Consider the following 21,732-nt stretch of genomic DNA (forward strand, 5'->3'; position numbering starts at 1 on the left):
TTATGCCTGAAATTTCATAAAATGGTGTCATGAATCTCTCAAATACTTATTATTTATTCATATTTATCTCCTTTGTAACTCTCAGAGCTGCTGATGGTTGTTTAGTGTTGTGTTGTATATTGTGCTCCAAATGATAACTTGTATTTATATTTTGATTTTTATCTAATTAAGTGCGTTTGTCACTAAGCTCTGTTACTTTATCATGTAATTGCTATTATTTGTGCCAATGAACATCACTTGTTGAAAATAAATTTAAAAAAATAATTTTACTTGTATTTTCATAGATAGAATGTTCTATTGTTAAAATGATAAATATCCTACGGACCCGGTTTATACTAGTATTTTCATTGTAAAGATTTTCAAGAATATGGTGCTTGAATTAGGATAAATAAACTGGCATACAAATATTTCCTGATTTTAATTAATAGATTATTAACATTTAAGTATCATAGTAATTATAGATTTACGGAATGGTCAAGATTGTTGTTAATGAATTCAGTGTACTGAATGTCGTAGTTTTTCATATACATGTACTTTATAAGCAAAATACATGTGGAATGTAAATATTTAAGCATTGAATCATATTTTTTTTTTGAAAGATGTAGTCTTAAAACTGCTAAGGTGGGTGCTAATAAATTAAGTAACGCGATTTATGAAAATTTTTAAAATTGCTCACACTGTTGCATTTATGAGATTATTTCAAAAAATAGTGATTCAATGCTTCTATTTACATTTTTTTTTACTCGTTGCCTTGTCTGCAAGTGTGTTTCTTATTTCAAAACCCCTATATTATCCCTAATCCGCAATGGAAGAGCCTTTGCAATGGCTTCTGTTCAATGTAAGCGTGTTATTTTTTTCTTGTAACCTTTTGACGCCCTGTCCTTGTTACGGTGTTTTGCAGGCTTTAGATATTTGTTTAGTCCATAAGCAAAATACATTTAAAAAGTAGATGTAATATATTTATGACCAAAGATAATGACACAATAATTACGTCATTTTAAACGAAGAAATTATTTCAAACAAGAGTTTTAATGAAAGTTTAAGCGCATGCAGACAGTCAATGGTCGAAAGAATTCAGATCTATGGAAGAATAAAAAAAATCTTCTTCTATTTAATTCAGTTTTTATAATAATTTTCTTTTAAAATTTCCAAAAATTCCTCATTATGATGGCCCTTATTGATTGACATACTTTTTCAAGGAAATAACCTGATTTACTTTTATTTCCTTCTCCGCCCCCAGTCTCAAAATAAGTCAAACTTCCTGACTTCACACACAATACCCGCAAAAATATAATGAAGCATCCAGGTACACTTCTAAATTGGCTCAAACTCAACACTTGCATTTACATTATAATTTCTTGTCTCTTGCCCAAAGTACAAGCATTACTTATGGGCATGTGTATGTTGAGCACCTCTTGACCTACATGTATTCAATGGATTTATAAACTGAAAAACCTTCAGAAATATCGAACTCAAACGACGACAGGGATCATCTTCCTTTACTTCTTTCTCGACATCTTCTAGAGATGATTTAGAGGTCCCCGCTTGGTGAAGGTTTTAACAAAAAAAATCTTAACTTAGTAGTACAAATATATGGCATAGGAACTTTTAAATTGTACTTGTACTAATGAGTCTATTCGAATTTTTAGGGAGAATTAATGGTTTAAAGTTTTTAATTTGATACTGAGCGTTAACTACATGTATTGTAACTTAGTAAACTATAGTTTTCCTCAGAGAATTGTTACGTTCGAACAAATATCAAAGACAAAGCAGAATGAAAATCATTTTTAATGTAAATCTTAGCATACAAAATGCATATAAAATATATATATTTATTACAATTATGTTTATTTTTCATGCACTTTTTTGTTATTCTCTTAACGTTGTGCTCTTTATTTTCTTTATATATTGCATTTCAATTTTGTGTTCAAAGTGGCATATAGGGCCGATGGGCCGGGTGTTGATTGTTGTTTTATACAGTCTGTAAACAAACGAATTTAACTATGTACACATGTCACTATAAATAAATAAATTACTTACTTACTATTAAAAATTAATTCCATGCAAAAATATTTGTCAAATCAATACTCTTGTAATATATATACAATTTTCCACAGTGCGTTAAATAAACTACATTTTTTTCTTGATTCAAGGAATCACTGTCTAGTTAGTAGAGTATGCCAGGACATCAACAATAGTTGGAAACGTGGGATAATTTGCGTAACGATAGAAACCCATTTTGCATAAATTATATACCCCATGTTTCCAACTATTGTTGATGTTCCTGGCATACTCTACTAACTTAACAGTGATTCCGTATATTTCCATTTCATTGCGAAATTAAATTGTAAAATTAATTAAGATTTTAAAAATGAAGTGTAATAGATTTTAAATTACACAAGGCCTCTATCTTAGGTCTTTTAAGCTCGTGACCTTTCGCTTGGTGAAATTAACATTCCGGAAGAATGATCATGAAAAAAAACTGACAATTTAAAAAATGCTTTTACTTGCATTTTATAGATTTTCATGAATAAAAGAGTAATAATATAAAAGAGATTGAAGATATAAAACAGTGATCGATCTAAAAATTCAATACAAATTTATGAAGATGGCACTTAAACCGGGCCCCTTGGAAATTCCAGAGATGAGATGAGGTGCATAGGAGGAGAATCCATCCCCCATCGACCGATAACACCCCTATGAGACCTTTTGAAATAATTCATTAAAGAAGGGAACTTTCAAAGATTTTTTTAGAAAAATCTTTAACCTTGTTTACCACTAAAGCTTTAATATTATTCAGAAAGTTTATTAAAGTTACTAATTTTGACTATCATTGATCGCCCCCAAATATCAAATTATGTAAAAGAATAAAAAAAATTCAATTCAATTCTTTATTTCCTTATGCCAAATGGCACATCAGACAGATACATGTACATTGTATTATAAACAAGGTATACATATATTCAAATCTTTCAATTGTATAATAAATGTTTACATATACATGTATATAAATTATGTAAAAGAATAACTTTTATATTTATCCATTTATAATAATAATAATAATAATAATAATAGCATTTGTATAGCGCCCTATTTAAAATAATTTACTCTAAGGCGCTGAACAGACACTATTTCAGATATACAAGTAGTTAAATACAACACAATAATCATAAAAACATAAAACCTAAAATCATTCAAAGAGATCGTAACTAACATAAGAGTAAGCTAAAATTATAAGCTGCTAGACTAAGATCAAATTGAGATCACATTAAAAATTTCACACAATACAGGTTGTGCCCAAAATAAATAGTCTGAGGACAATAAAACTCGATAACTTGTTCAAAATAAAAAATTACACGTCGTATGCTATCTTAAAAAGATGAGTCTTAAGATCTCGTTTAAAAGCTAAAAGTGACGTCTGGAACCGGAGAGCATCCGGTAAACCATTCCACAAAGTTGCCGCTGCATGGTCAAAACGACGCGTTCCGTATGTCTCCGTGCGAACACGAGGTTTCACAAGTTGTTTGGAGTCATACGAGCGTAGAGTTCTTGACGGTTGATAGACTGTTACGAGTTCCTTTAGGTATGATGGTGATGTCCCCTGGAGTACTTTGAAAGTGTATAAAAGGATCTTATAATATGTTCTAAATTTAACTGGAAGCCAGTGAAGAGATATCAGAACTTCGGAGATATGCTCATGCTTCCTAGTTCGGGTGACAATCCTTGCTGCCGTATTTTGTACTCTCTGTAGCCGTGATATATTTGTCTCTGTAATTCCATAGAGTAGTGCATTCCATAATCAAGTCTTGATGTTACTAGAGCGACAAGTAGAGTCTTACAAGCATCTTCTGTTATGAATGGACGAATTCGACTGATATTTCGTAGGTGGTAAAAACAGGATTTGGACACTGCGCTAATCTCATTCTGAGTCTCCATGGTAAGTGATTTGTTGTTTGATCGCTCAAACATGAGGTCTCTTGTTTTTTACCTGAAATACGAGCAGTTATTGTGAACTTTGACCTGTCGAGCTCTTGACTCCACAATGAGATTCGGAAACAAGTGATTGAGGAAGATATTTATACATTGTTTACAACAATTCAATTTTAATCAGTCGACAAATCATGACGTCCAAAATTTCCCTTCAATCACATCCAGAGATAAAAGAGATATACTCTACAACCTTCAGAAATAAAAACAAACTCAAATCTCCTGAGCAGCTTCTTCACAAACGACGACGGAGCTCATCTTCATCTACATCTTCCTCGTCGACATCATCTAGCAGTTCTAAGGTAAGATGGCTAAATTACATGTACTTCATATTGAGATCGCAGTAGTGAGGTTTAAGCAATGCACGTAGCAATATAACAAGTGTTTTCAGGTACAAAAATATTCATTGTTGAGAATATTGAAACTTAATTTCATTATCAGAATAAAAATATGCTCCACTGAGGTGGGAAAGGGGCGGGGCTGGAGGGTTCAATTGTAAAGAGCGAGTTTATTTCTTTAGATTAAACTCATGTTTAAAACTTCAGCTGCAATGCCAAAAACTTTAATCGATGTTTCAATTTTTTCATGATTTATATTTAAAGAAAAAAGCACAATAACTACAGTATGTGAAAAATAAATTATTTACACAATACAGTAACTTTATTTTCCAAGACAAAACTAAATAAAGTATTAGTTTTACGTCACAGCATATCAAGGAAAACAATTTAATCCTGCATTTCTAATATATAGTTATTACTCAATTAACTTCTTGACATTCTATCTCTTTCAAAAAGTATATACATGTAATTTCATTGCACTTCCAAATACATATGGATAAAAATAAGAAAAAAATATGCAGAAATGATCCATTCCAGTTTTGAAGAAAATTCCTGCCTCTTTGTGTATATATCAAAATTATTTTGTTTCAAGGAGGCACTTTTTCAGAACAATGGGGATTCCCTATTCAAAAAACGGAAAATCCGATATATTTTGCCGTGATACTAATTTTTCCATCATTTAATGGCAAATTGGAAGTCAATAGGCAGCTTCCAAATATTGTTTCTCGTTGTGCTTTATATATTGATGCATTTGAAAAAAAAAATATATGAGTTTCTGCAACATAAAAATTCTTCTTTTAATCTGCTACACATTTAGAAAACATAACAAAAGAACTGCAACACCCTTTTTTCGAGGTTTGTGGGAAAAATATTGGTCTGTTGGGATTTGAATTCGTGGTTAGAAAATGTTTAGTAGTAATGTATATAAAATTTTACATTTCTTGATGGTCATAAATCCGTGGGTCTCTCCATACCTCGAAAACAACGAAAATTAAACCACAATGAAAATTAGTGATTTCACAGTATTATAAACATGTTTTCCTCTATCAAGTTACAAATTCCCCACTTATAGTTTATTGTCACCGACGTTTCCTTCAGTGATTCATGTGATGACACGTACTGTTCTAAACATATAAGACACCATCTGAATGATTTACACTACAATATTCGCTATAGTAATATTCATCGTTGTCACCTGTATCCTCTTTATAAATTAATGCAATTAATTGTACGTCTGTGTTTTTACAACAGCTAGGAATAAAAAGCAAAGTCGGTGTATATGTATGTCCATGTCATGTCTGGAAATTTTAGCGAACATACTTGTCCAAAAGTTCGTTTTACCTTTTAATGAATTCTTTGACTGTTAGACACGTTATTTTAGGTAAAACCAAAAATTCATTACAAACCCCGGAATCTTTGGAAAAATATGTTCATTTAAATTCATCTCTTGAAAAAAGATGTGCAGGAATAGTGAAGAAAAAAATAATGGTAATCATGGAGTCTGTTTTCAAAAAAAAATCATACTTTAAAGTATGTTAAAAAAAAAGGTGCGGTCAACTCGAACAAAAAAAAATGATGAATTGAAAATAATCATTTTTTTTCATTTCCTATAATTACTGAAATGGACCTGTATTCCCAATTTCGCTTAATCAAGGAAGGTTTTATTTTTAATAGAGTTCATTATCTGAAGGAGATTATGCGGACAGTTCCATTCAATTTTGTGAATTGTGTTCCATTGATAGAACCTTGCTTACTATAGTAAGCATTCCTACTCCACGGAAACATCGAGGAGAATATTATCATGTAGTCAGCAATGTGACAGAGGAAACTATTGATATAGAGTGAGTGCAAATTCTTATCAAAATTGATTTTGATTCCATTTTAGCACTTATATAGTTATTTCCTAGATAGTACACGTGCGCCAACAATTCTGCGTCAATTAAAACGACAAAAATTTAATCTAGTAAACATGCAATTATAAGTGAACGCAGGAAATATAGTCAATGAATGTTTTTAAGTTTTGTGTGAGTTATTGGTGTGCGAATCACACAGACTTGTCACGTAGGCATATTTCATGAAATGCGAATATGTACTTCGAAGATGGCTAAATCATTGTATTGACCAGCAATAATTGTTTTATTATATGATTCACTGATAAAATGATACAGCTCATTATAACTTGTTTGCATTTTATTAAGTCCTAGCCAAATACAAGAGAGAAGGAGAGTTAACATGTGAATAAACCTTACCAGTCGTATCAATTTGAAATGTTTTTTTTTGTTTGTTTTTTTTTTATCAATTTTAGTTGCCATGATAAAATATATAATGTTAGTCTTTTTTATAGGATAGATTTTGAAAGGATTAGGAGTATTATCAGAGGACACTAACTGCCAAAAAGTAAAAAAAAAAAATGTTGTTCAGTAAAAGTGTTGGAGGGGGGTCCCTACATCCCCTCTTACCACTCTCACCCTAAAATATAATATATAAATTCGCTTATGTTTTGTTCACATGAAAAAAAAATCATAGTCGTTTAAATAGCTTTCCAAAATTTGTATCAATTTGGAATTTCCCAATCTGTTTTTAGATCAATGTAGAGGGAGTAAATCCTTGTATTGACCTGGAACGTCACGTGCAGGTCAATACAACATACATGTATTTTCTAACATAGTTGGATCTCAGCCAATCAGAGAGATGGAAATTATTCAATCATATAATGTTAATTATTTCCATTATTTCATCACCATGCATGTTGCACTTATTTGTTTTCCAACACTTTATATTTTTTTTTTTAAATTTCAGAAAGTATGATAGAATCATTCGAGTAAACAGCAACGATGTTAAGAACATTGATCCTGTCGAATTCAGAGATATCCTTCAAACGGAGCTGACCAGCTCGAAGTGTTTCAAATTTAGGAAGAGGACATCAATGGTAGTGTATACTTTCTTTTACACCAGATGTGGGATCAGGTGTCGTGGAAGAGTAAGCATCCCCTGTTGAGCGGTCACATTAACCAACAACTCTTTGTTTTGAAAAAGCAGAGAAGTCTAATTTTGTATTCAAAAAAGACCTGCCTAGCAAGTGGCATAAATCCTGCGATTCTAAATATGATTAAACAATAGGATGTATACTTACTAAGGGTAATTGAAATCATTACAACGAAGAAATTACCAAATGCTTTAAACTAAATTGTTAAGTCTCATCACATCAACTTAGCCTGATTTTGGTTTAAGAATTAATCATTATCAATATTTTTTTCATAAAAGAGAAAGTCTGAAAGATTTTATTTGAATTAAATATAAATCACCCATAACTGTAAGGACTTGTGAAGGATAAATAGATAAAACTTATGATTTTTATTTGTTTATAAATATATTTTTTTAAATTATTAGTCTTCTTTCTTATTTAAAAAATCATTCACTTTAGACTTTATGGCGCTGGAGTGGACAGGATATATCAGAGATTTGCGTACAGTTTAGCTTTGAGACAAAGAAACAAGTTTCAATATCGACAATTTCTTCTCAGCCAACCAGAGAGCATGGTAAATTAAAAAAGCAAAGATCAGCCGTTAAGAAATTAATTAAAGTGGAAGCCAAAACAGGCACTTTTGTGCGATTTCAACCAGACACAGGGACCTTGATAGGTGCAACGATAAACAAGGACGACTTTAGGTTTTGTAAGTTTCCCTTCTACTGCAACCATGATTCTAAAGGGCAGAGGACAACATTGTTTTGTCACCTAACTTTAGGCCACTTTTCAAAAAATCGTTTTTGAATCATTTTTTATATATGTTATACAATTCATTGTTACAAGAATTGGAACTTTTAATGGATCATTCGTTTAATAACAACCCTCCTTTACACTGAATATTCAGAAAAATTGCAAATTTGAAACATGTTGCATTATGCATGAAAATGACGTTGATTAAACCTGCTCTAAAGTGAAAAAAAGGATAGCTAAAATTCGTTATAAAACAGTTTATCTTCAGTAATAAATTTTCTTTTTAAAAATTTGCTCTTTAAATATAAAAGTATATCAAATCAACTGAAGTATTTTCATAATTAACATTTCCTATCAATTTTAACATGAATACAGAAAGAACAATTAAATGCACGGAGCTCATTTGTTTACTTACAGGTCCAAATTCATTTTCATTGTAGACTTGTTCAACTTCCAGTTTTACTCCTGTACAGTGCTGTGGTCTAAACAAACAGTTACACGAGAAGTGTGCACCATAAGTTGTCAAGCAGACGATCAAGCTTATGACGTTGTAGGGGACTTCGACACCAAAGAGCTTATTTTAAGGGTAACATTAATTTTGCATTACTTTTATTTTTCAGCTCGATATACCTTAATATATGATGGTCTGCATAAAAACGCGTCACTCTAAGACTTCAATTGGTGTCTCTAAGATAATCTTCGGGAATATTAAACATACATGTACTCAGTACACCATAACCTTCAGATTCTAAGTTCATAAAAAAACATCGAGGGAATGTAAAATCTTTGTTAGAGAAATATTTGAAGATGCCTTTTTCAATCCCATGTACGTGTTATTTCAAAATAATCTGTCTCCACCTGTAAAACATGTTATGTAGGCAGAAATTACTATTAGTATTCAAAAACATGAGAAAAAACTTGCTGTGGCCTTCAACTCGACATTAAAATTTAACTATTGATCTTGAATACTGTTCATTATCTCCATATGTTTCATTGACGACGCATTATTAATTAACAGTAGTTACTAAGATCCATATGCCAAATTGAGTTCCATTCATATATGCCAGCAAACTTTAAATAAAAGACATCACAGATGCTGACATTTCTGTTTCATTGTTACATGTAGGTATTTCTCTAGAAAAAAGACGTTTATGGTCACCTAGCAACAAAACTTGGGGGGGGGGGGATATTGACTTTTTAGTAGTGCCATTATGTATAGAGCAATATAAATCTATGACCTCCCTTTGGGGTTCATGTCTCCGATAATTCGATTGGCATGCTCTAAGTCCAATCATTTTTTTGCGCGACAAATACCAACACAAGTTGATGACATTCTCGTTTGGAGTCATCAGGTTAAATGCAAACTGACATTTTTATACAAAGTGTTGGGTCATTATTTACATACTAAATTTTTTACGGATTTTTTTTTCTTTTAACCGATCATCACAAGGAGCACATGGCAGGTGAAACCGGTTTACAGGGGATATTTACCCCTCCATAGCACTTGATCCCAGCATTTTGGGGGTCTGTGTTTGCTTTGATCCTGAGTTTTGTTATTTAAATAACCTTTGAGCACTGTTCATCTTCATATTTCATTCAATTTTTCTTTGCTTTTTATAATTGAAATTGTACTGAATAAATCAGATTGCATTAATCTGTTAATTGAAGAACACCGCCATACCATGATAAGCCTTCTATATACTGTATTTATTGATCACGAAGAGATCGGAAGCCCATTTAGGACTTATCGAAAATATTTTTGAATCCGATATAACGAATTGTCGAATTTGTTATAACGAATTTAATTCGTTATAACAATATCTTTGAATTCGTTATAATGAATGTAAACAGTTATAACAAATTTGTTGATTTTGTTATACATGTAACGAATTCAAAATATTGTTTAAACAAATTAAACTCGTTTTAACAGATTCTAATACTTGTCATAACGAATTGAATTCGTTTAAACGAATTCCATAATTTGTTATAACGAACTAAATTGGTTAAAACGAATTCGACAAATCGTTATGTCGAATTCATATACATTTTTCTATAGGCGCTGATTATTGAATTTGATTAAACGAATTTAATTCGTTATAACAAACTTTGGAATTTGTTTAAACGAATTTAATTTGTTATAACAAACTTAAGAATTTGTTTTAACGAATTTAATTTGTTAAAACAAATTTTTGAATTCGTTTTAACGAATTTAATTCGTTATAACAAATTAAAGAATTCGTTATAATAAATTCAACAAATTTGTTATAACAGTTTAAAATCGTTATAACAAATTCAAAGAAATTTTTATAATGAATGAAATTCGTTAAACCAAATTCAAAAAATTCGTTATATCAAATTTCAAAAATATTTTTAAAGGTCCTAAATGGGCTTACGGAAGCCCATTGAGGACCTATGAAAAAATATTTTTGAATTCGTTATAACGATTTTTAGAAAATTCTTGAATTGGTTATTACGAATTCAACAAATCTGTAATAACAGATTAAATTCGTTATAACGAATTCAATAAATCTGTAACAACAAATTAAATTCGTTGTAACGAATTCAAAAAATCTGTTATAACAAATTAAATTCATTATAACGAATTTACGGAAGCCCATTTAGCACCTATCAAAAAATATTTTTGAATTCGTTATAACGATTTTCAGAATTCGTTATGACGAATTTAATTTGATATAACAGATTTTTAGAATTCGTTATAACGAATTTTTAATTTGTTAAAACAGATTTATTGAATTCGTTATAATGAATTTAATTTGTTTTAACAGATTCATTGAATTCGTTATAACGAATTTAATTTGTTATTACAGATTTATTGAATTCGTTATAACTAATTTAATGTGTTATTACAGATTTATTGAATTCGTTATAACGAATTTAATCTGTTATTAGATTTGTTGAATTCGTTATAACCAAATTCTTGTATTGGTTATAACTAATTCAACAAATCTGTAATAACAGATTAAATTCGTTATAACGAATTCAAAAACATTTTTTGATAAGTCCTAAATGGGCTTCCGTAGGAGATTGACATCGCCTTACAATACGCTTCAATTTTTTGCTATAACAAATAAAATTACGGAAGCCCATTTAGGACCTATCAAAAAATATTTTTGAATTCGTTATAACGATTTTTAGAATTCGTTATAACAAAAATATTTCTTGATAGGTCCTAAATGGGCTTCCGTACAATTTGTTAAATTTGTTTTAACTAATTTAATTCGTTATAACAAATTAAAGAATTCGTTGAAACGAATTCAATTTGTTATAACAAGTTTTAGCATACCATATGATGACGGACGAACACAGCAATAAAAATGAACATTTCTATAGCAACAATATTACATTGTTCTATTTAATTTGAGATTTTGGACCTACATTTTAGTGACACATCATCTCTCAGAGATGCACAAACTGACAAAGTTTAACGATTCTGTGATTTATAGTGTATCAAACATTTAGAGTCAGACAGATGGACAGATGGACATGAACACCATACTGTAAAGGTCCCATAATATGGACACGTAAAAATCCAATTATTTTAGCTCAGATAATTAACACGGAAATCTAATCTATTTCAGCCTCAACAGCCCATTTCAATAGAACACCCGGACGAGAGATTTTTCATTTACTACGAGATTGGTGAGACAGGGGACAAAGTGTTCGAGCTTCTTTTGTACCCAAGTATGCTCCTGAAATAACATATTAAGGACATACGTAACTTACCTTACCTACTGATAATTTTTCAAGATATTCTTAATTCAAGATTATAGTGTCATCAGATGTTCATAGACAAAAAGTCAGCATGCATTACTAGGGGTTTTTGAAAGATAAAAAATTGATGAAAATTTTTGAATGTTTCAAAGAAAAATATATAAAAAATAATAAACATATATTCTAATTGTTTCATTAATCCAAAATTGTTTTTGATTATGTGTACAATACCATACGTTGAAATTAAAATATAACACACAGTTCCTCCAAGAATTAGAACTCTTCAGCTCCATGGAAAAAGACAGAAAAGTTCAAACTACATTGCGTATGACCTTAAGGACATATGATACAAACAAAAAATTGTATGCCTGGATTGGTATATATTTCTTGGCCTATTTTTGTTGCAAATAATGCAAATAATAAATTTTCAAAATATTAAGAAATTAAAAAAAGCAGCTAAACTTGTTCATTTTACTTATTGAAACATGACTCAGGTTATTTTCTATTTTTATGACAACAGTTTGTTTGTATCATCTGTCCCTAATACATACATAAAAATAACGAGTTACATACTTGTTCATTAATCAGCTGAGCTACAAAAAATGTTTTTGTTGATTTTTGTATTTCAGATCAATGTATCAAATACAGCAGTGCTAAACAATGTCTTGAACTGGAAGAATTAGGAATGTCAAAATCAAAGTCCAAGAGATCATTCATTAATCCAAAGACTCAATTTCAGTTTGAGCCACAAACCTCTCTGGATCAAACTGAAGTTAGGAAGTATGTCAAGTCTCACAAATATGGTCTTTGCTGCTTTAGTTCAACAGAGGAAAACAATCAGGGGCCATATCTGGATGGTATAAAGCCATGTAATGAGTTCAAATTGAAAAGTGAAGAGGATGTAAAAACTGAATTATCAATAGAGTCTGGAAATGGGGATGAAATAGATGCATGCATATCAATTACATCTTTGACGAGAGATATCTAAGACTTCATATTCTTTTTTCTAATTTGCCTCTGAATACCATGACTGTGTCTTTTTACATTACAATTACATGGAATCAAAGTAACAAGTAAGAAAGATCAAATTGTTTATTAAATGCTCCAATATTATGTTTTAACATTCATCCTATAACACAAACATTAAACAAATCAATAAATAAATTTACTTTCATTCATAAATTTCTACAAAGTAATTATGAATTAACACATTCTTTATAAACATTCTTTTTTTCATAGAAAATACATAACAACTACATAATCAGTTTTTAATAATTTTTTGAGATCAAAATATGGTCAACATATACTTTCACACAAAACAAGTTCTTAAACTCACTTTATTAATTATTAAACAGCAATGAAACCACCACTTACTTTTTTTTTCGTATTCAAAAACATTTTTACTGTTTATAAAAATCTTTGACTAAATCAATGACTGGGACCCTTTCCTTGTTAATTAACTGTGATTCTAGCCCCTGCCTTTTGTTTGACCTTTCACCTCACAGCCTGGGCCATATGAAGAGGGTTTAACATCAACTTGAGCGCAGCCCCCTTCAAATTGGCCCCTCTCAGGTTTGCCTCTTGTAGGTCACAACCAGACATATCACAGTTCTGTAAAAATTAAGTTAAATAATAAACTAACAGTACAGGTTTTAAAATGTAATACAAGGAATGAATGAATTTACAATGATACTTGAACATACAGTATACTTTTAACCATTTCTTTCACAAAATCAATCCATTATTCTCTGTGGTCTTATCTATTAACTTAATTACCTAGTTGTTAAATTTTTTTCCACTTGTCTATGTCTTATTCATACATAATTCACATTAAGAAGTTTAAAAAGTCTTATTCCCCCAAGTTAAAGTTTCGGAGACGATTTTAAAAAATCCACATATTTGATATTCAAAAAACTTTTTTCTTTCAATAGTTAAAACTTTTTCTCCATCTTCATCAATATAGAGAGTCCAGCTCTCATTCATGTAAATCTCTGTTTATACCATTTCTTTATCAAAAGAGTCACTGATCAAATGTTTCTACCAACTGAGTTATATCAAAAATCTGAACTTTAATAAAAACCAGTCTTTCTACAATTATCAACTATTAATTCTGAGATATAAACTTCTCATTGTCCAATTTGTTGTGTTCAAAATAGACTGTTAAATGTACCACAGAGACTTAAAAGTACATATGTAATACTGTTTATTTTAAAACATTTAAAGGAAATTAAAACCAAAATAGTTACACAATTATACACATTTTAAACCTCACAGTAAGACAGTGAAAACCCCTAATAACTGACAGTCAAGAGTGTATCAACTCTAATACTCTGGTGATATCACACATTTTCACTCTATAGTTCCAGAAACAATCACTTATTTCTATGTGTACCTCTAGATCCGTCCCCGCTAATACTGCTCCCCTGAGATCATGTTCTGTAAGTTTACTTGTATATATACATACATCCTATCCGCCCCCGCTAATACTGCTCCCGAGATCACGTTCTGTAAGTTTACTTATATATGAACATACATCCGTACCTCTAGATCCACCCCAGCTAATATTGCTCCCCTGAGATCACAGTTCTGTAAGTTTACTTGTATATATACATATATCCATACCTCTAGATTGACCCCAGATAATACTGCTCCCCTGAGATCACATTCTGTAAGTTTACTTGTATATACAGTGGACCCTCAGATATCCGGACGCCAGATATCCGGATGCTTCAGTATCCGGACGATTTTTCATCGGAACGGAATTTTTTAATCTTATTTTGTCTTGTTTAACTGGTGATTCAGGTATCCAGACGCTTCACATATCCAGACAAATTAACTGGGAACCAAAGCATTCAGATAAATGAGGCTCCTTTGTATACATACATACGTACCTCTAGATTCGCCCCCGCTAATACTGCTTCCCTGAGATCACGTTCTGTAAGTTTACTTGTATATGTACATACATCCTTTCCTCTAGATCCGCCCCAGCTAATACTGCTACCCTGAGATCACGTTCTGTAATTTTACTTATATATGTATACATACATCCATACCTCTAGATCTGCCCCTGCTAAAACTGCTCCCCTGAGATCACAGTTCTGTAAGTTGGCATTCTTTAATGTTGCCACTCGCAGATTCACACCTGCCATGTGACTTCCCTCCAAATTCACACTTTTCATAAGGGCACCTGCTCAAAAAAGTAACATCCACTAAAAAAATTTATTTGGGAGTACTTCATTTCTGTGTAATTAGGCAAGACAGTCTGTTCATGAAAATTTCATTCTCTTGTATATTAGTACATGTATCTCCAAAGATTACATAGGGCAATAATCTAAATTAATGAAAATTTTGTTTCGCTAATAAAGAGTCAATGAATGTCTTGTGAAATAAAAGTGTCACCAAAATTTAGTGATCTACAGTAGTATTCTTCAAAAGTAAGTACATTTGTACCATGTAATATTTTATAACCTGACTAAAAAGCGTAATAAAAAAAAATTAATTGTTGCCAATCATTTTTGGGCTAAAACAGGTAAATAATTTACCCTCCATGTTAGCTCGACTTCCTGCAGGATCCTCAAAGTTGCATCCCTTTAATGAAGTGCCTTCCATATTTGCACACAGCATTTTCACTCCCAGCAAATTAGCAGACTGTTAAAATACAAACAAAATAAGCTAAGTATTATTTTATTCTATCAAAGAAAATTTATAAAGTTTTTCACTTAATTTCATATACATGTAAAACCATAATGTGTCACACTTACAAGTATACTGTACATACATGTACATACAAAGGTTTTTTTATTTACTATTAAAGAAAATAACAAAACAGCAACAATAAAGAGTTGCAATAAGGGTTGGAAACCACTTCCCCTTTATTTACTGGTAAAAAAAATTACCAGTAAAATACTGCTTCATTTATTACTAGAGTCAATATTCATATTTACATTGAAATCCTCAATTTGATATTTTTTCATAAAATTGAATTGAGTAAAAATAAATGGTTGCTAATTTCTTTCAATTTACAATTTTCAGTAATTTATTAATTTTTTCACAAATACTGCGTAAGTGGAAATTTTAGCGAGACGCAAATTTCGTGATTGTCCTAAAAAACTGGTATTTTATTTTTAGCAAGAAGTAATTTTAGCGATAAATGCTCAATAAAGAAGCTATTACATATAAAATGAAGTAAATATTTAGCAATATTTAATTTTAGCGATCTTACTGTTCTCGCTAATAATGCCAAAATTAAATCCTCACTAAAAATTCTGCTTATACGGTATTTCCTTATTGAATCAAGTGTTTAATTGCTATAAATAAAACCAGCCACTTTCTGTTCTTAGTGTAGCTTATTGTGGACAGTTACCGTGGCAACAGCATGACATACAGTGTGTTTTATGTCAAACTTATTAAACTTTCAATCAACGCTAATTGCGCATTTTAAATCATTTTTTATTATATTAATTCATCTTTTTAGTTATCTTAATCTGTTTCTGATTTTTTATCAGACAGCTTAAAGAAACAAATTAATTTATTTTAAAGATACGATGTATTAAATTGGATACAATAAAACCACATTTTTTCTATCAAATAAATTGATAGATTTCAGTTTCATTAAATATGTTTCATCATTTCCAAAATACAGGTATTGTATGATAAAAGTGTTTTATCCTAGAGGATATTCAAGCCTAGTAGCGATATTTTGGCAGAAAGAACAAGGTAGCACATGAATCTAACATTGTTCATACATAGAAGTTGAAGAGTAGTTTAAAACAGATACATGTATTACATGTACTTACATCAAGAACGGCATGACACAAATCAGCCCTCTCAAAGTTACAGTATGATAAGTTTGCTCCACTCAGATTGGCATTCTTGAGAACAGCATACTTAAAGTTGATATACCTCAAGTCCAGTTTGGAAAGGTTTGCATTTGTAAAATTCATACCCTGAATTAAGAAAAAAATATAGTGTTTTTTTTTCTATTCAATTTTATAGCCTACTATGTTTTATCATCAGAAATTTAGACAATTGATTTTCAATTTTAAAAAAATTACTTCAATATTCTATATTCTAACAAATGTGTACACGTCTTTAAATTATACTTTATATGAAAAAAATTATCAAGTTATACATTTTCCCCCTTTGATCAAAACATTACACTTTCATTGGTTTAAAAATGACCCATGACTTTCAGCTACAGTATATTTCTGTGTCCAGAAGGTTAAAATTAATATTATATTGATATAATATAAAATCATCTTGACATAAGAAATCATTCAATTATACTGTAAATGTCAAAATTTATCTCTGTGAAAAAAAAAATCACTTCTTAGGTTTGTTTGTGAACTTTTTACAAAAACATAATGGTCTACTGAATCTCGTGTAATGAATTGAATGGAGAAGTTTACCTGAAATCGGAGCTCCTTATTGGTATATATGAATTGAATGGAGAAGTTTACCTGACATCAGAGCTCCTTATTGGTATATATGAATTGAATGGAGAAGTTTACCTGACATCGGAGCTCCTTATTGGTGGGGGTAGATAACAGTCGCAGAACAAATTCTCTCCTTGTGATGGGGGTGCTATCATCTGGGACTTGGTTTTTCTGATATAATTACAAAATATAAATATGGTGCAAGTCTGCAGTGATAACATGTGACAAATTTTTTTTTAGTATTACCATGTAACCCCCACCTCCAAAGAAATGATATCACAGTTTATACTCAAGAGTATAAACCTCATATGATATTATCCTTCCTAGAAACATATGTAGAAAGTTAGAAACAAAAATACATTAAACTTAATGTCCTTCAGTCCATAAGGATTTTATATTTTTCATTTTAACACTATACCTCTATCACATCTTCCAAATTTTCCATCAAAGAAGTCAGACCAAAAAACTTTGCTTCTTCTAGGACACCTTAAAAGAAAAGAACTATATGCGGTATATTGCATATATTTGCCCCCACAAAAGTCAAATTTTGAAACCTTCCTGAAATGTGCTGAATTCAATAAATTGTATGAGAAATATAAATTAATAGAAAATATTATAGTGTCAAAGCAGTGTATTCACAATATTTGTTTTTCTGACGTCACAAACTACTCCAATTTTATATCCTTTTTCAGAAAGAGGACAAAATGGACAAAATTTTAACAATTTTAGCTTTAAAATTTATAGAGCGCAACTCTGTTCAGGAACAATATTGACATATTTCATTGATATTATCATTCTACACATTATATCAAAATATTGATCCTGAACACACATGCGCTCGGTGACTTTTACTCAAAATATCGACGAAATATGTACATTTTTCTGTATAATTCATAAAAAACTGAAATTTACGTCATGTTTGTGACATCATTACGTACATATGGCGTCATTACTTATGAAAATATTCAGTGCTTTGAAGTCAGCATATACTCCCCTGTTTAAGAACTTAATTAAATATATCTCCATCAAAGTTTGATTTGGGGGGCAAATATTGGTTATTACCGAATAAAGTTCTTTTGTAGATTTTTCAGAGTATTCATGATGAATTATTTTTTGTGGGATATGGACTCAGTAACACAATGATGTCTTTATGTCACACTGTATACTTTAAAATTTGCCCGTCTTAATAAACTCATATTTTGACAATGAATAAAATTAAAGCAAATCTCTTTTTTTTTCTTAAAAATTTAAAAATCGTAATAAAGTATCTTCATCAATTTCCCCATTCGTGATACCTTCTGGATTGATGTCCTTATCAAGGATAAGTTGGCCATGCCGGAGGTAGTTTAGGATTGGTTCAAAATATCGGGGACTTCTGTCAATTAAATATGCTCCAGTAACATCCACACTGCTGTACCATTCTATATAAAGGTAAAAAAATAAAGGAGAGATTTTCTGTTTTGATAAATACTTTAAAATGATATAATAACTTCTCTATCAAAGAAGCAACTGCTACTTGGAAAATGTTTTTAATCGTTAATACCGGTATGTAGTAAAGAGTATCCCAAAATTCAGGTTTTAAACAATCGCTTTTAATCAATCTTGAGTGAGTTTTAACTTATTTTTTCTCAATCTGTGAATTAATACATGTATAATCAATATTCATGTTGTGTACAAAAGCAAATCTTTGGATATTGACAAATGTTTCAAAATAAGAAGAAGAAAAGGTTTATCTCTTTTAAGAATGTATTAAATTAATTTTTAAAGTTTAAAAATTAAAATTTGACTCACGGTCTTCATCACAAAACATCCTAGCCAGCATACTTTCTGGTTCTTGTTGTGTGAGAGTGCTCCTGTTATAAAAAGAGAATCATTAATATGTTCCTGAAAATACATGTACTGGCAAAAAAAGTAATAAAATCTAAAAAATTAATGAACAGACTAGAATGGACTATTTTTATATAGGTAGGCATGGTTAGTTTGAAATTTTTTGTAAACTTGACGTATTTTGGATTACCTTGTTGTGGTAAACATTCTGCCACCCACATTAAGAGTCACCCATTCTGAGCTGCTACACGTACACTTATTTGTTGTCCCATCATTAGTGAGACGCGAGTGTCGCTTACAATCATTTCTAGGGCTAATGGAGGAAAATGACCGTGGACGAAACACAACTCCTGACTTGGACGGACCTGGTGAAGACATGAAATAAAAAGTTAGCTTTAGATTATTCATTCTCATCTTTGCTAGCCAAGTGTCTTTTTTGTATCTCCTAATTTCCCCTTAACTGAATTATTTATGCCTCCAAGCTCGTGATTTCAAAGCATCCAATGAAATTGTCTTACCAAATACAGGTTAGAACTTTTTCTTTCCTTGGTGAACTCATTTTTCTTTTTGTAAAGTACCTGTACATGCTCTTGTCACTAAGAATGATACATGTAACTCAATTAATTCACGAGACAGCAAAAATACACATACTAAATCTGCCTAAGGGGGAGGTGAGGGGATTCAAATTGGTCACTTGGCTAAGAAAAGGTGAATCATTCTTGATAAAAATACTTTCATTGTTCACAGGTTATATTTAGTGTAAGATTATAATTGTGTTTGAGTGTTTGTAAATATGTTTTAAGTATCTTTGTACATAAAGATGAATGTAAGAAAAAAAAACACTTACTAATAAAAGGTTTTCCATCTGAGACATAATACACATCATCATCTCTAGTGAAAAAAAAAATTAATTGATAAAAGCAATTTTCAAAAGCAAAACAGGTATATTCTCTAGTAATGTTTGTCTATAGTTAATTCTTAAAGTAATTATCATTTTGTTGATTTATGATCAAGGACTTGAGACTGTATACCCGATTTTGCTAGGATTGTCTCAAGTCCCTGTGTTAAAAATGATCTCAATATTTGACATGTTGTAAAGAATATCCAAAAATATATTTAACTTATTACACACATTTTTCAATCCTTGTGTTCTTTGTTTAAATTATAACAAAAACATCCCACAAAATTACCTGACAAAAGCGATGTCGTCTAGCACTGCCCCCTGTGCTGTGTACAATATTTTACAATCACAATCAAATTTCTGACCACAGTCTTCTAAAAGTTCTTTAAATGTTTGAGTTGGTGGCACAAGCAGCAACTGTCAGAATAAAAAAATCAAATTCGAATTTTGTTAAATTATATCAATTTTAAATTGCTTTCAAAACATAATCAGATAATGTCAAATCTCAATCAGCTGTCAATAATCAATCTCCAGAATTTCTGAAGCATATTTTTTACAGATGGTCTCGTTCTCAGCTTGCCTTACCTTCCCATCTGCTGGTATGCCATTCTGAAATACTGTAATTCTCTTCATGATGGCTTTGACTGCAAAAATGAACTTATAGGATGCATTTTAAAAATTACATCAACAACGACAAAAATAGATCAAAGCAAATTATTCTATTTTTGGCTTTTGTCGCTTATGTATCGTAAAAAAGAAATAGAGAAGTCGTTCCTATAATATTCGTAGCTTCAGGGGAGGCTCTATGCACAGCTTTATGCTTGGTGCGCAAAGTTAGAAGGTTGACCCTTGTCCTCCTCAATGTCGATATAGGACAATTGATTGAATAAATGAAAGGGTTTTCCTAGGAAAAAAGGCGAAATATTATGAGTTCTGATTTTATATTTTCAGTATATTATAGGCCTAGTATATAATAGGCCTATCATTTCATTCTTGCTCATTTCTAATCAGTATAAAGTAACCGAAAACAGAATTTTGGCAGTTTGTTTACATAATTTTATTTTTAAAAAAAATTAAAGTATTATCATGAGTGCTGTAGTGATTTCTTGTGTAAAAAAGGAATGAATTTTTAAGGATTTTTTTCCCCGCTGTTTGAGGGAGCTTTAATTTTTATGAATACAAAACTAATTGAACCTATACTAACATGTAGGTATAACTGAATATTGTTAAACGTGTACATATCTACAAATTCTTTGTGGATTTGTTTCAATTGTACCTATCTTCAAATGAATTGTACTCATCTTCAAATGAATTAAAGATAGCTATAATTCAATTGAACTATATCTTTAATTGAAAAGTATTTAGAAGAAAAAGGGAACTAGCGACTAGAGACATTCAGTAAACTCTCATATGCTGAAGTTTTTTCGAAATTAAATATATTTTGTATTAAAATTAACTTTTTTTTAATAACGGGAACTAATTTACATACCTATATTTCACGACTCTGTATAAGCTATAATTATGTATGGTATACTAATTTCGAAGTTCACAATGTCTTCCAGTGACCTTTTTTTGGGGGGGGGTGTTCTTAGTATATAGCCACTCCTCTGACTACATGTATATGGTGAAGCCCCTCAGTCCCGGTAACTTAGTCTACCCATTTCTTTAACTCCGTTTTCAAGGAAATAAAGTAAATATTCAATAAATGTAGCTGGCGAACCGACAAAAATGAATGAGTATGCAGGACTTTTATTAACCAGAAAATCTTACATATGAGTATTGAGCAGAACTACA

General features: G+C 30.7%; 2 protein-coding genes across 2 annotated transcripts; one reads left to right on the forward strand and one right to left on the reverse strand.

The window, feature by feature from the left end:
• Window positions 1-3,898: 3,898 nt before the first annotated feature.
• Window positions 3,899-12,994, forward strand: LOC134252884 (uncharacterized). Its single transcript, XM_062735427.1, has 7 exons — window positions 3,899-4,289; window positions 6,000-6,166; window positions 7,125-7,254; window positions 7,750-7,999; window positions 8,484-8,629; window positions 11,643-11,745; window positions 12,405-12,994. Exons 1-7 carry the CDS (start codon window positions 4,122-4,124, stop codon window positions 12,761-12,763), a joined length of 1,323 nt encoding a protein of 440 aa, XP_062591411.1. The 5' UTR covers window positions 3,899-4,121; the 3' UTR covers window positions 12,764-12,994.
• A 27-nt stretch (window positions 12,995-13,021) lies between these two features.
• On the reverse strand, window positions 13,022-20,668 carry LOC134252885 (BTB/POZ domain-containing protein KCTD9-like). The gene is made up of 12 exons (XM_062735428.1): window positions 20,524-20,668; window positions 20,228-20,355; window positions 19,885-19,928; window positions 19,228-19,402; window positions 19,002-19,063; window positions 18,506-18,631; window positions 17,629-17,696; window positions 17,286-17,381; window positions 16,572-16,721; window positions 15,318-15,423; window positions 14,829-14,962; window positions 13,022-13,386 (listed from the first exon to the last, which is right to left on the reverse strand). Exons 1-12 carry the CDS (start codon window positions 20,569-20,571, stop codon window positions 13,270-13,272), a joined length of 1,254 nt encoding a protein of 417 aa, XP_062591412.1. The 5' UTR covers window positions 20,572-20,668; the 3' UTR covers window positions 13,022-13,269.
• Between the last annotated feature and the right edge of the window lie 1,064 nt (window positions 20,669-21,732).

Source organism: Saccostrea cucullata, unplaced genomic scaffold, assembly GCF_032062105.1.
Source record: "Saccostrea cucullata isolate Sc308-1 unplaced genomic scaffold, CSIRO_AGI_Scuc_v1 ctg142, whole genome shotgun sequence".
In the NCBI taxonomy this organism is placed as follows: domain Eukaryota; kingdom Metazoa; phylum Mollusca; class Bivalvia; order Ostreida; family Ostreidae; genus Saccostrea; species Saccostrea cuccullata.